Consider the following 15,191-nt stretch of genomic DNA (forward strand, 5'->3'; position numbering starts at 1 on the left):
GCATGAAAAAAGCAGTGCCTTTTTAAATGATACAGACACATTTTTAAAGAGCTGTAATCTTTTGTGTTATTTACCACACATAACTATAAAAATCAACATCAATTTTTAAAACTTACGCTTGATCGCCTTCTTTAATTCTCGATGTTCTGTGAAGCAAGTAATTCAACAGGTCACTAGTGGTAGGAATGTTAGAATAGGAAATACCTCGTTTAGGTTGATCAGTAGAAGAAGAAATAGAATCTAAGTTATATTTCGAAGTACTGCTGGAAACGGTTGTGGAAATGGGCGCAAAACCAGATAAACTTGTAGAAAAAAACGTTTCGTTAGTCAGCGAAGCAGAAAGTGGAGAACGAGAAAGAGAATTTACAGTTCGAAGCAAAGTGGAAGGAGTAAAGTAATTTGTGGAGGTAGGTGAAGAAGTAGTAGTACTAGGATTAGTAGTACTAGTAGTAGTAGTAGTAGTAGTAGAAGGTGGGAGAGATAATTTTGCAGTTGTTGTAGCAAGAGAAGGAGATAAAAATAAATATGAGACATTTAAATAATTAGTGGAAACAGTAAAAGGCATGAAATTGGTAGCTGAAAGAATGTTAGTTGTGGCAGTGGGAGACGAATTTAAAGTGGTAACAATTCCTTGGCTGGTGGTAGAAAAAGGTGTAGCATTGCGATTAGGAAAGTTATAAGAAGCACTAGAGCTGGTAAAAGTAGAACGAGAAATCACAGAATGAGGGCGTGAAACAGTTACAGTGGGAGTCGATAGAACGGTGGTAGGAATAAAATAGTCAGTTGACGCAAGGGTGGTGCTAGATGCAGTAAATGGAAGAGGTTTAGTAGAAGGGCTTGGTGTACTGAAGAAACTAGTAGAAAGTGAAGCAATGGTGGTAGGAGTATTAAACACAGTGGTGTTAGCAATACGATTAAGTGAAGTGAAAATGGAGGAATAAAGAGAAGTGGAAGTACTTGATCTTGTAGAACTTTGAGCTGGGCTAGACGAACTTATGTTGTACAAGTTATGTCTTGATGTTGTGGGTGAAACAAAGTAGCGATGAGGTACTTTATTTTTTATAACTTGTGATGAATCTTTATAGGTATTAGGAACGGAGTATAAGTTAGTTAAGGGTGGTTTATGTAAAATTTTAGGCAAACTTAATTTGGGGAAAGGTTCAAAATCTTTGACATTCTTGTTTAAATGCGTCAAAGTAGTAACTGCTTTCGTCGATTTTGTTGAAGACAGTCCTTTTGAGAATTTGTTTTTCGTTACACTATTATAGTCATGATTGCCTGCTGTGGAAGCTTCGCTATAAACAGCCTTGTCTTCTTCATTGTTAACTTTTATTGTTTTTGTAATGAGGCGCTGTGATTTTGCAAAAGTGGTGAAATGCAAACTATCGGCATGCACCACTTTTGGTATAGTTTTTACCGGTGCAACCATCGTGAACCATTGATTTGAATTCAAATTTTTCCGAGTGGTTAGACCATAACCGATACTTTTATGAGCAGACTTCTGGACAAATTTCCCGACACGCGTCAGTGGAGAAACATAGTGAGAAGAACCTTGTGCATCATCTGCACCTTGCCTGGTTAAACTTTGCGGTTGGATTGACGATTGACGGTTAGGTTGTTCGATATCAGTTATTGTATCCCGGTGATGTGTCTTTTGAGTACTGTAGCTCTTTGAGGTTTCACTTTGAGGGTGTCTCGTGAAAGGAAGTGTTATCATACTGATTGGAGAACTCTGGTAAGCTTTGCTGTTTGATGTATGACTTTGTCTGGTTGTAGCTTGGGTTGTGATACTTAAAACCTCACGATAGTTGTTTAATAGAGGGTTTAACAACTTTGGAAATTGTAGCTTTACCGAAGTGCGGTCTATTGAAAGCGACTTTGTACCAGGTGGAGTTATCGCGTCTAAAGTTGCAACGTCTGTGGATACAGCCACCATTGTGGAGGAGATTTCTGTGGGTGGGAGATGTTCGTCACTATACGTGGCTGCTGTGAGAGGAACGTGTCCGGCAGTATTCTGTGGCAATTGCAATATTTTACTTGTTGCCAATACTTTGCTGGGCAAAAGTGTTTTAGTCAATTGTATTTTTGAAGTTTGTACTGTTCGAAAGTTGTTCACGCTTGAACCTGGATTTTCCGTTGTAATGTAATCAATAGAACCTGTACTTGGTATATTGTTGTTGTTATTGCTCGATGGCACTTTAAAATATCCGCCTCCACTCGGGCATAGCGATCGATGACCAGCTAAAAAATATAAAATTTTAATAATATAATCTGATTGAATATTCTGTGCCTAAACTAGTTCTTACAAGATCCATGTGTCGGGCAGAGGTCACAGTTTGACCCCCATGCTTTGCCAACAGAACAACAACAAGCTCTCTTGCTCCCGTGGATCACTCCTTCGTTTAAGCACTTTCCATCATCGGACAATTTCACGTAACATTTTGCGATACCAGATGGCACACGATTCCCTTCAACAATAAACAATTATTATTGACTGCGTACATTAATAAGCATTAAACGGGACAGTCGACCATTAACTTGCGTGCAACGCAACCAACAAATCCTGGGAAACATTTTAAATTGCATTGTCAAATTTTTTTATGTAAATGGATTAGGTTGCACCATGAGCAGCATACACTTTGCAAAAAAGCCATATTTAAACAAATAAATATTTTAACGTACGGAGGCAGGATTGCGAAGATGTTTGAAGATGGTATCCTTCGTTACATTGACAGCTATAAGAGCCCCTGGTATTGAAACAAACCCCGTTTTGGCAGTTCTCCAAGTTATCACATTCGTTGACGTCTAAAAAAAACAAAGCGACTTGATAACAATTTTGAGGTAATATGCAAGGGACGACAAGTTGACACCTGTAATCATATTTTGTCAACATAATGCGACTAGCCTTCCAGGTGTTATACTGCTTTGCATACTTTGTTGTGTTCGACCAACTGGGTTATCAAACCTTTTTAATTTTAGCTTGACCTAGATGTGCGGGTTTAGCAGTACAACGACATATCACATAGTAAACACCTGTCCAGTGAACTTTTTTAGTAGTATGACATTTTATTACGTTTAGATAAAAAAAATCCAGGCCGTTGTAGTCAGATAATAGATCAATTCATAGTTCGTATAGCGTTAAAGACAAACACCTAAAAGTACTGTGATTATGTAAAAATACCTTTGCATAGGTCGTTAGCCAATGTGAAACCTCTTCTGCAAGATACACTTCGATGCCTCGACTTTTGCAATCCTATAGGCAAAATAAAGCAGTTTTCAAGCGAACAATTGGTCAAGCGTCACTGATATCACTTTTATTGCTTCATAAAAGACAGTTATGTTAAAACTAAATCGTTTACTTCAATTAGTGTGACGTAACACGAATGACTTTGCCAACTTCTGTATGCTTAGTCCTTACTTATAAAAAAGGAGCACGATGTACACGATGGGCCCCATGCTTCTCCACGACCGACACAGCATTCCATTGCAGACATCAGGCGGGTAAATGCAACCACACACCTTACACCATTTTGTGGCTTGTAACATTTACCGAGTGCTGTGCCTCCTACTTCCACGTATTTCGGTAGATCCGGTAGTAGGTTACTTGATCCTAAAAAAGTCACTTTTACACTATGTGCTGTTAGTTTGCCATAGATACTATGTTCCGCCGTAAAATCTTAATACATTACCTTCTAATTTTGTTTTAAGTGCTCTGTAGAAAGAATATAGAAGAAACCCCCAGTTTGCGCCAGATGTGATAGGAATATATGATTGTTTTTTATAACCTTATTTCGATGTGATGCGCTTTCATATTAATGTAATGTTTAATGTATATTTTCTTCTGGATTGTGAACAGCTGTTTTACAAATAGTCAGTGACGTGCGTTGAGGTTCCTAGATGGTGAGGCACTAATTTTTTCGAGTCACGTTTTTCTTTAACAACCACAAAAACGGTATCGTAATAATAAAAATAAAAATAAAGTTTGAACTCTTTTTGTTAGCTTTTGCCATTGTATGAACTGCGTATCGAACACAAATAAATATGCTAGCAAACCGTTTCGAGCAGCAACTGACTGAGTTTTTGCGCAATACTCAAAAATTATTCAGAGAGCGAAAACAAAATCACCAAAAAGTACAGTAGTAAAACCACATTAATATAACAAACGTAATAATGACTACATCTTTTATGACGTAATAGTGCGAGCCATTTGATGACTACGCCTGTGACAGCCACACATCCACTCCTTCTTTTACCAATCTCTTTAAATGTTATTTATTTTGTCCAGTCGTCTGATGCAAAACTTTTAAATTTGCAATAGGTCTGCCTTTATTTATGACTTCAACTTTAGAGCTTTACACTACAAGAAGTCAATGTACACGCAATATCGGCATTTAAGCTGGACAAAGAAAGGTTTCATAGCGTGGACGTCATAATTGAGGCATGCCTCAAATCATAGCTAAATCGTTCAACATGTTTTCCGAGAGAATTAGCGAAAGAAAAAGGCACGCATAATACAGTGTATGGCACTTTTGTGATCTGAAGAGAGGCACGGCTTAGCGCTGCCTCTCTTCGCGTATTCAATGATTTTGACCGCTTGAACGCTTGATATGAATAACGCAACAAAATAGAAGAAAAAATAAAGCACGCTTTAGGTATAGAAATGTAAAATTTGCGGTAGAGATTAACCGATATAACTTTTGCTTGATATATATTTTGCTTTTCCAGACGTTGGCAGGTGATGCAGTGCCTCACCTGCCTCCCCTGACTGCACGTCCCTGCAAATAGCACCTTTTTGTTTTAGTTTTACCTGGATTTTGAGACGGTAATCCGATACTGCGGGTGATAGAGGGGCGAGGAGTCTGGCGAATAGGCGTTGAAGGCTGCACGTGGATGGTGCACAGCAAACCCCTGTAGTCGGGGTCACATACACACGCGTACTTTCCTCCTATAGCTCGCTTGCATTTTCCATGAGACTTGCACAACGACAGACATAAACCTTAATAAGGAAAATTCTAACTTTACAATATTACTCGTTGCATCACTACGCACAGCAAAATAGTATAATTAAAATTTGAATTAATAGAATAAAAAAGATTGACTCATACAGGTAGTAAGAGAGGAAACCTAAAGAAAAGAATAAAACAATTAAATTTAATATGGGACAGGTTGAAAGATCTATATACACCCTAGGCTAAATATAAAATACTTTTCTGTCTGATAGGTAGTAGGCCTAATGCTTTCGGACTCTTTTGGTGGTTAGAAATACAATTTAGCTGGATTTATTTTAAACCCTAACCGTTTGGGCGTATCGTTTATATACTATTTAACCTTTTACGTGTTTCCTATGCGGTACCTATATGTTTTGCATTAGCGAATCCACCCATGCTAGTTTTTTTTAGCTTGACCTTGCTTGAAAATTCTTTACTGATCGACTTATTCGATCTATCGAAGGGGGAAAGGATCGAAACGGCCGTGATGTCCCTGTTTTTTTAATTTTTAACGGGGTCGTGACGGGATGATTTACAGTGGCAGGCCGGTGCTGATGCCACGCTTCGCCATAGGAACGCAGGTCAAAAAATCAAGTGTAAAAACACCCAAATAAAAACATTATCCATAATCCATTCCCACCACCACAGCCGTTAATTACACGAAAAACAGTTTTTACAATTTAAGGGAATATCAAGCATTATTTTTCTTTGCGAAAAGGTATTCGTATTCCGGTTATTCATAAAAGTACAGTACTAGGTATTTATTGAAAAAAGACGGCTTAATTGTTCGCAAACATAAAGACACATCGATCGTATTAGCGTGCAATTCCATCTATTGTTTTCATAAAACGCACCAAACATACTGTACGACTTTAGTGCAGTGCTTGTCAACCTTTTTCGGAATGGTACTCCCTTTTTACGTTTACTCAAAACTTATACACCACAGACCACGCAATACACCGAATCTGTAGTATTCCTAATCGGAATACAGATAAGCAGGGCTGCAAGTATAGGAAATCCGTAGCATATCTTTATACAATTACAAAATTTTATCAGTCATTAAATGCGAGCGTTGCTGTTGATTTTTTTATGTCAGTTGTTCGAACCGAGGCAGTAGCCTTGTTTCGAGTGCTCCTATTATAAGCGTCTTTTTTGGTTTTAATTTCAACAAGAGCAGAAAATCTTTGCTCGCAACGGTATGTCATGGGCATGCGAACAAGGATGGAAATCGCTTTTTCACTGAGATTTCAGTATTTAGGAATGTTGAGAAGCGATACCCAAAATAAGTTCACTGGTTAAGTAGCCCAAGTTACTCTTCCAAATGCGGCCGGCGAAACCAAAATATGTCGCACGCGGTGTGCTTTGGTTTTTGACCCGCACCACAAACATTTAGTTGCAGGCTTTTGAAGTTGCTTCAGGGCATCGTGACAAACATATTTTGCTCGAACTAGTGAGTCACAAACTTTTAATTAGGATATCATTTAGTTACTATTTTTTGCTGGCAAACTTTAATGGTGTACAGCAAAAACTGCAGATGCTTGCTTTAACATCGCTTATGTCAAATAGCCACATTAAGCCCGTTTATATGCACCTTTCGCGGGCAGATTAGATTAAGGTTCAATCCGGATTGAAAACTAATCCGTTCCAGCGTCTTAATTACATAGCGCGAAATTCAAGCCAGCTTGAGTGTGCAAACTGCACTGATATGCATTATTACGTAATATTCCAGTAAACCTCTGACGCACAACCGATTTTTTCGGCTAGGCTACTCCTTGCAGTAGCAATCTATTGCTTGTTCGTTTTTATTAACCTAAAATAGAAAAAAAAAGAATTACTTAAGTTAGGTTTGCCGATTAAGTACGTTTTTGACTGGATAGTGCTTCAGTTTACCTGGCACACAGAATATAAGTGCAGAAAAGTTAAGCTTATGTGTGCTGGTCAACGCTATATACAAGGCAGAGTGGACAAAAGAAGGTGATAAGATGTAACATGACTAATGAAAACTGTATTTGGCGCTGGCCTGTGCATATAAACGGGATTAATGTTACGTCAAAACAACAGCTTACTACTGCTATCAGATAACTAGTAATCGGCCTATTGTTATGCGTTACATGGTACAAGACTTGGACAACTAGATTTATTTTAGCTTTTTAAAATTAGAATAAGAATTATCAAATTTCCCAAAAATCAAATTTCTAAAATTATTCTAATAAGAACATGAATAGTAAATATATGTGTGCACATTTTTTACATTTTAGACTATAAAAATTACATACAATCGTTCCAACCAAAGAGTTTTAATTGAAATTCTTTGTTTTAACTGAGAGACCAAAATCCTGTTGGACAAAGTATCATTTTTGGTAAAATTCGAATATATTAGAGCTAGAATTAAAGCACACAAGCAATTCACAAATTAGATTAGAATTAGAATTAGCCGCTTTTTCTCTAAGTCTAATTCATTGAATTGGAAACTAGAATTATCTAGTAATCACCAAAAGTTATCCGATTTGGCGATCTTAAATACACAGTTTAACATACGTAACGTGAATCCTCTTCGTCTACTTGATGTCGACGATGAAGCGTGCGTTCCCGTGCTGATCTGACGATTATAATTGTACGACGTTTTTCTCCGAAGATAAACTTCACACCTCGGTCCAGTAAACAATTGGGGGCAAATACATCTACCGGCTACACATCTTCCACCGTTAGTGCAAAACTTTAAGCGACAAAGTGGGTCTGTGTTGATATATCGAATACCTGTGAGCAAAATACCTTTCATGTAAAATACAAATAAAAATAAATCTATGTTGAAAGCCATTTTACGTTTCATCAAATTCAAAACAAATCTTGCTTAAACTGAAGGCCTAGATTTGTAGTTTTTATAACAGCTTACGTGTTCTTAGTTGAGATGGTGGTGATAAAAATGTGCGCCGTCGTAAAGATTGACGAGGAATCCGATTTCGTTTCCTCCTTAAATCCAAAATTCTTCGCAAGCTACTTTTTATCCGTTTATGAGAGCATCTACTTCCCCAGAAATTCTTTGGACATTTGCATTTATTTGGTTTAACGCATATTGCGCTGTTTCTACATGGCGGTCTGCAAATCGCTTTAGCAAAAAATCAAACCACGTATTAGGACAAATGTAAGACCAAATCACTATTTGTTTATTTGTTATCCTATTAAAAAAAAAAAATAAATAAATATTTTCCAGGTATGATTTAAAGTTTTTATCGCTTTGTTTGAATCATAGCATGTACAAAAACATGTAGAGCTTTATTTGTTTGGTTTACAGTCACATAAACCGATTTACGTTTTTGATAATTTAGTAGGAATGGTATAGCCGTGGCGTAATAACATCTGGCGTACGGTAATCTTTAAGACACAGAACATGGGCGCCCGCAGAAAAATTTCCAGGGGGGGCAATCAGGAGCGTATCCAGAAAATGAAATAGGGGGTCCCGACGTTTCAACTTAGGGAATTCCCCTTATTTCCGTCTAACGTTTATTAATAATGACGTCATAAAATAGTAACGGTATGACGTTATAAAATGGCGATTGCAAGACGTCTGTCGCAAACTAAAACTGGCACAGCAAAAACAACAGATGTCCAGTGTCCACATTAGTGTAGTTTATGTCGAATAACACGCCACGCTTTGCCACAAAGTCACGTCAAAACAACAGGTAACTTCAGGTCAACTGGTCGCACGATAATGTACCACAATACGAATATTACGTCACAATGGTCAATGACAGATGGCAAATTAACGCTACGTCTCGGAATATAAAGTGGTTTTACAGGTATAACGCAATTTGTGACAACGTTATAAAAGCACTAATCAGAAACAGCCAGTTAACGACCAGCAAAAGCAAACCTTAACTTAGGACGTAAAACGAATACGTGCGTCGTCGACACTCCTGCCAGGCGCCAGCTGCGAAACCACTTGGCGAATAAATAAATCAAGACCGTGAAATATGTGTGATTAATTGTGTTACAATCATAATTCGACTATCAGCAGCGCAGTTTCCCCAGTTTTGAACTGGACTAGCGCTAAATTACAAGCACGTCTTTCGCCACCTGCAATACTAAACGAAGGTCGTTTTTCCCGGGTGTTATTATGCCAAGATCAGCGCAACATCTGCGCCAAGCAGTGTGCCAAGTCAGTTAAAATAGAAGCTGCGGTTGGGGGAAAATAGGTTGTGTCAAATGCACACTTAACACGTGGTCTTAGAATATGCCTAAAGAGCATAATTTTGCGTTAACTATCATTACATAAAAATGGAGACTTTGAAACGCGCAAGACAGTCACCATTTTCCTTTTAAGAATCTGCTTCAGTTAGAGTAGAGAAATGCCGATGTTACACTGTCACGCCAAAATTGGTCCGGCCAAAATCGGTCCGGCCGGATGGATTTTGGTCGTAATCAAGCGCCAAAACTGGTCCGGTCGGGTCGATTTGGGCGTTGGAACAGCCGCTAAAACAGGTCTGGCTAGGGTTAGAGTTAGGGTTAGGGTTAGGGTTAGGCCAGATCAGTTTGGGCCCCGGACCAAATTTCGCGTTACAACACCAACATAGGATATTAGCGCAGAGACCGAACAGCGAGGAACATACTGCGTATAACTCGACGTTTTAAGCAAGAAAAAAAAGAAGGTTTGACTTATCGTTGTCGTTAGTCGAAATACACACTTGCTAATCAGCCAACCTAAACGATTAACGAAAGAGAAAAACTATCCTGCATTTACGGTCGACCAAACAAAGGACGAAAAACTACGTTTTGCGGGACTCCAGCCATAAGACCAAGATAAGAACAACACCAACGTCAGAATAAAACACAATTCGGAATAAGACCAAAATAGCACTAATACCTATGGTATTAGTACCGTCTAAATCGTAATAAGTCCTAAATCCGTCGGAATAAGACCTAAAAGGTCAAAATCAGGCCTAAACAACACTTTAACTAACCCCAAACCCCACCCCTAAGTACATCACTAACTCCCCTAAAAGTTTCAACACTAACCCATTTTCTAACCCCACCCATTACCCACCAATAACCCCAAACAGGACAAAAAATCCGGTGCTGAAACAGCGGCGCCCTGACGGCGCCGGTCAGACTAGGGCGTCCAAACGTAGTCACCAAAACGGCCGATGCCAGACCGATGGCCCCCGATCGTCCCATACCCTCTACTTACAGGTTCGGGCGTTATTCTGGCCATTTAGGCCTTCTTTCGATGAATTTAAGCCTTATTCCGATGAACTTAAGTCTTATTCCGATGAAATTAGAACTTATTCCGATTAATTTAGGCCTTATTCCGTTGAATTTAGGCCTTATTCCGATGAATTTAGAACTTATTCTAAAGAATTTAGGCCTTATTCCGTTGAATTTAGGCCTTATTCCGATGAATTTAGAACTAATTCTGATGAATTTAGGCCTTATTCCGACAGATTTAGGTCTTAGTCAGACGATTTTGATCGAATGCTGTACTGGATATTACTGCGTATTTGGCTTTATTATGTCGTTTGTCTTAATACTATGATTTCATAGTTTTTTGGGCTTTATGTATTGTTGCTTTTTAGGTCTTATTGTGTGTTCCCGTTTTGCGCTCGAATTTGGTTTCGCATTAGCGTTTGGTTTCGCATTAAGACGCGTGACCCAATTACATTAAAACACTGCCGCTTCGGACAGCTTGTTTCCCCTGACAAAAAACGAACAAAAACGATAATCTCTTACAAAACGGGGGGTAAGAACCCCCAATCCCCACTGGATACACCACTGGGGACAATAGATATTGTATAATATTTGTAACCTTCATAAGTAATACATATTACCCCCCGTCGGGGCTTCCATGACACAGAATATATTTAAAGTGTCGTGGTGTGAAATACTTTCCCCGTGCAACAAACTGATCATAACTATGTAATAGCCTACTAAGTAGGCTAGGCCCTAACTTATTGCGTTCTTGATCCAAGTTTTTAGCTTAATAACAAAATTGCTGTAATACGTACTTGCATATTCATTTCAAACTTATTTTTGAAAAATGTTGTGTTTAGTACAGTATGTACAAAATTTGCAAACCTCATCAAATAATTAAACATTGAAAAAAGTATGTTGCATTGTCAAGCAAAAACGTAGGCTACTTTTATCCAACAGGTCGAGAAACACAATTATAATTCCTGCCCTGAAAAACAAACTAAAAAAAAAACTAATGTCTTACAATACAGTTACATCCGAAAACATATTTCAAAAAAACTTAATAATTCGATTTTAACTTTTTTTGATAGTCCAAATAGAGTAATGAACATTCAAATTATTATAGCTGACTCATTGATCCCTAAGGATTTGTTTTGACTCAAGTCGTTCAATACTATTTACAATTTAAATTTTATTTAATATATAAACTTACGAATGGTACAAAGTCCAAAACTATCCCGAATCCATCCTATGCAGCACTTCGATCCGCAACTGTGCCTATAAAAAACAAATAACCAGGTGGCTTTGTTAAGTATAAACAAATAAAATGCGCAACAAATCTATGCTTGCAGGGCTGCGGTGCATGTTTCACATAAAACTTAAACTCTATTTTGCCAACTTTAACCATGTAAACCCAAAAGCGCTTCGCGAGAATGTTCTTTGATTTTATATCATGTTATGAATTAAGGTATGCCAATGTTTTCAGCATGAATGCGCTGTATAAATAGTAGGCTATCTATGTTCACAGCCTAGCCGATGTGTGGACCCAGACTCTATTTGTAAAATTTAATAAACACAATTTGTAAGCTTTTTTACGCTTCGTTCAAACTTTTTGTTTTTTTTTGGCACAGTATTGTGTTCGTGACAGTTCGTTTTTTTTCAGCAGGGTTAGAGTATCTTTACAGATTTTAACTTATAAAATTAGGTTTAATGACGTCTCCCAAGATGCGTAAATTAGATGTCAGTCGTCAGATCATACGTATAATAGATGTCAGATCACAGCAGGCCTGCGGAGTCGGACTCAGGACTCGGGTAATTTAACCCGACGTTTGCGCATGAACTGATAAAGCCGCAAACTGTTAATTGTTAAACTGGAATAGCATATGGTGGCATATTTTTCGTAACCCTTATGAGTGGATTGCTGAATATCCATCTTATTTTAGTTAAGTAAATAAGTGAAATACAGGCTGTATAGACCCTAAACCGGACTCGAGACTTAATGAAATTGCATAATTGGCCGAAGTCTAACTCGGGTTGTTTTTAGCCGACTCTCCAGCCCTGATTGCAAGTGCGAAAGGATGCCAAGGCCTGGCCTAAGCCTTAGATCAGGGGTCGGCAACCTACGGCCCGCGGGCCGGATCCGGCCCGCCGATGTAATTCAGCCGGCCCGCCGCCTCTTTGACAAATTAGACACGAGTCTATTTCACATACTTTTTGACTATTTTAACTACGTAATTGCGAAAAATTCGCAATTACGTAACGCTTCGCGCGAATGTTAATTCTACGTCCGGTTTGTTTACGTTTTGATGCTGCCTTTTCAGCTAGATCAGCGATTCTTCACTGCTGCGCTGTGGAAGGCTACTAAGTGCGTAGCGTAAAATGGGAAAAGTATTAACAAATATTGGATATATATTTTTTAACATTTTTCTATTTTCGGCAATGTAACGAAAACTTGCAAAAAATTTAAAATAAATACCGGTATACCAAAAAAATCGCGCTCGCTTTGACTTGAAACAATTAACAAACACTGAGCTATACATTAACTTTAATGTTATCGCGTTCCCTGTAGTTTTTTTACACTTTTCATTCTCTTTGCATCAACACTTTACTGCCTCTGTAAAATGTAATAATTAAACACGTTTTTAAGTGCAAAAATATCCAGGCCTGTCTGATTCACAGTTGTTCTAACATTTTAATAACACAATTCGTAGTTATCATTTTGTGCGGCCCGCAAAGACCTTTTTAAGTTTGGTTTTGGCCCGCGACTAGAAAAAGGTTGCCGACCCCTACCTTAGATAATACACTAAGAACGTGTTTTTTTAAACTGCGATATTAATGGGCTTTTAGAGATTGTTAAGTGTGGTTTAATTTGTGATATCAGTACTTCACGTAAAATATTACAGAATTAACTCAATTCCTTTTCGTGTAGCCCAGTGGTTCTCAAACTGGGGTCCGCGGTCCTTTTGGGGTCCGCGAGACAATTTTCTGGGACCGCGAAGCACCTAACAAAAAAATCAACACGACTCTCCTAAAGAAGATAATTTTTTGCGCAATAAAATTTTCAGGCAACTTACTTTTTCAAACCAAGCTCATTAGTTGTTTAGTAACGATATTGCACTCTTGAAGTTGAATTGTCCATTTTTTTACAGCTTGCTGCGCTGCCACCGTGGGCACGGTTTTAAAACGGTTTCTATTCGTGATTGCTACTTGCTAGACTAACATAAAGTAATTCGTTAATTAGAGGTTAACATAACTGATAGCAAAGAAGCAAGTGCACCCATCCCATTGATGCAATTAAAAACAACGTAATATTTTGAGTTTATTTGTGTATATTTTTAAGGACCGTGAGCAATTGAAAAACTGCTGTGGGACCGTTGCGTAATTTTTTAGCAAAAGTTTGAGAACCACTAGTGTAGCCTAATAGTGGTGACATATTATTGGATTCTATTGTTATGTAATGATATAAACAATTGTGAGGCAATTCTTATAGTTTTCTTAGTTATACGCAAACTGAAAAAGCTTGATAAACACTCCCCTACTAATATCTCATTTGTGCAGAAATTAGTCTTACTTCATCCGGTTTAAATCCTAATTCAAATGAGTTAGTATACTATATAGGCTACTCTGACCTAATAGGGTAGTCGTTCCAAACCGTTTTAGGTAAAAAAAATATGAAAAAAATCCAAGACATCTTTAATTTTAGATATTTCAAAGAAACGTGTGCGGCTAATTTTACATTGACAATATTTTTGACTCTGTTAAATTACACGTACAGAAGAACTTTTATTGAACCGGTACATTAAGAAAAACGCTAAGCGTTTTTTGATGTGATAATGTTGCTTGCTTGTAAATTCTTATTGATTCCGTCGAGCAAAAAATGTCTCAATATTTTCTGTGTATTACCGCTTGCATCTAAATTTTCAATAATTCCGTCGAGCTAAAAGTGCCCATACTGAATTTGGCCAAGTGGCCCCCTTAAGGAGGATTTTTTTAATTTGGGGAGGAAATTGTTCCAGGGAGGAATTGGCGAGGATAGTGGATAAAAAAGTTGTTTAATCAGTTATATGCAATAAAAAGCTTATTTAACTCTAATCATTGGTTGTGAGTCTATTAGGCCCATAATAATCTAGGCCTATTGTTTCTTCACACTTATAGCCGTTTAAGATCATACACCAAAGTAGGCATTTTTACGTAGGTATACAATTAATACCGACGTCATACTTGCAGACAAACTACACTTTTAGAGTTAGACGAGTAGCGCATTTTAATTTTGTAGCTTTTGGCGCAAATGTGTCTATTGCAGTTTTACATTTTATATTTTTACTTTTTTAACTCTTTTCCCGTAGGTTTGATTTTCTGTCAATAGATTACATCAAAGCAATAAATAAAAAGGTAGAATACTTCGTGGTTTTGCTGGGGAAAAATTGGCAATGTTTGTGCTTGTAAGGAAGAAATATGACAAAACGTTAAGAATCACTGATTTAGACTTTAGAGGGCTTTAGGTATGACAATATAACTCTGTTATTTACCCGGTGGCGAGTGTATGGATGCTTGCATCAACCGTGCTTACAGAGTTAGAATCAACAGAACGTTGCAACGAACTTTGTTGATTGAACGATCCTCGATTGTGGGTAACATGAGATCGAACAATGTTGGGTATGTACTTGTAGCTTGCCCCAATATGACATAAAGAAAAAATAAATATACAGTTGACTAAAAACATCTGTAAATGAAAATATCCACCTTTTAGAAAGCAAAAAGGTCACAATGTAGGCTACAAATTTAATTTACAACATATAATCAAGACCATAAACACAACGGTCTAGCTGAACCATAAAGAGTAGGGCCTACACTGGTCTGCAAAAATGAAAATTCATGCTATTTACAAGAAGAAGACTTATTCTGAATATTTTTTACATGCTGATTTCAAAATGACCTCAAATTTTTTAATTGAGTCATTTTTTAACGAAAAATTGTTACTGTGATGATAAAGATAAAATAGTTTCATCGAGCTCCACA

At 37.6% G+C, this 15,191-nt stretch overlaps 1 protein-coding gene across 1 annotated transcript in view; it reads right to left on the bottom strand.

Moving 5' to 3' along the window:
* The window catches only part of LOC146136194 (uncharacterized), a 30,474-nt gene extending 15,587 nt beyond the window's left edge, over positions 1 to 14,887 (bottom strand). Inside the window, exons 1-10 of the mRNA XM_083395327.1 lie at positions 14,702 to 14,887; positions 11,386 to 11,450; positions 7,882 to 8,094; positions 7,527 to 7,745; positions 4,808 to 4,996; positions 3,419 to 3,610; positions 3,182 to 3,253; positions 2,683 to 2,805; positions 2,307 to 2,468; positions 117 to 2,241 (exon numbers count right to left, since the gene is read on the bottom strand). Of these exons, the coding sequence (XP_083251453.1) occupies positions 117 to 2,241; positions 2,307 to 2,468; positions 2,683 to 2,805; positions 3,182 to 3,253; positions 3,419 to 3,494 (2,558 nt within the window). The 5' untranslated portion in view covers positions 3,495 to 3,610; positions 4,808 to 4,996; positions 7,527 to 7,745; ... (1 more) ...; positions 11,386 to 11,450; positions 14,702 to 14,887. The remainder of the gene's footprint in view (positions 1 to 116; positions 2,242 to 2,306; positions 2,469 to 2,682; positions 2,806 to 3,181; positions 3,254 to 3,418; positions 3,611 to 4,807; positions 4,997 to 7,526; positions 7,746 to 7,881; positions 8,095 to 11,385; positions 11,451 to 14,701) is intronic.
* Between the last annotated feature and the right edge of the window lie 304 nt (positions 14,888 to 15,191).

The sequence above is a fragment of the Ascidiella aspersa genome, chromosome 8, assembly GCF_963924565.1.
Source record: "Ascidiella aspersa chromosome 8, kaAscAspe10.2, whole genome shotgun sequence".
In the NCBI taxonomy this organism is placed as follows: Eukaryota; Metazoa; Chordata; class Ascidiacea; order Phlebobranchia; family Ascidiidae; genus Ascidiella; species Ascidiella aspersa.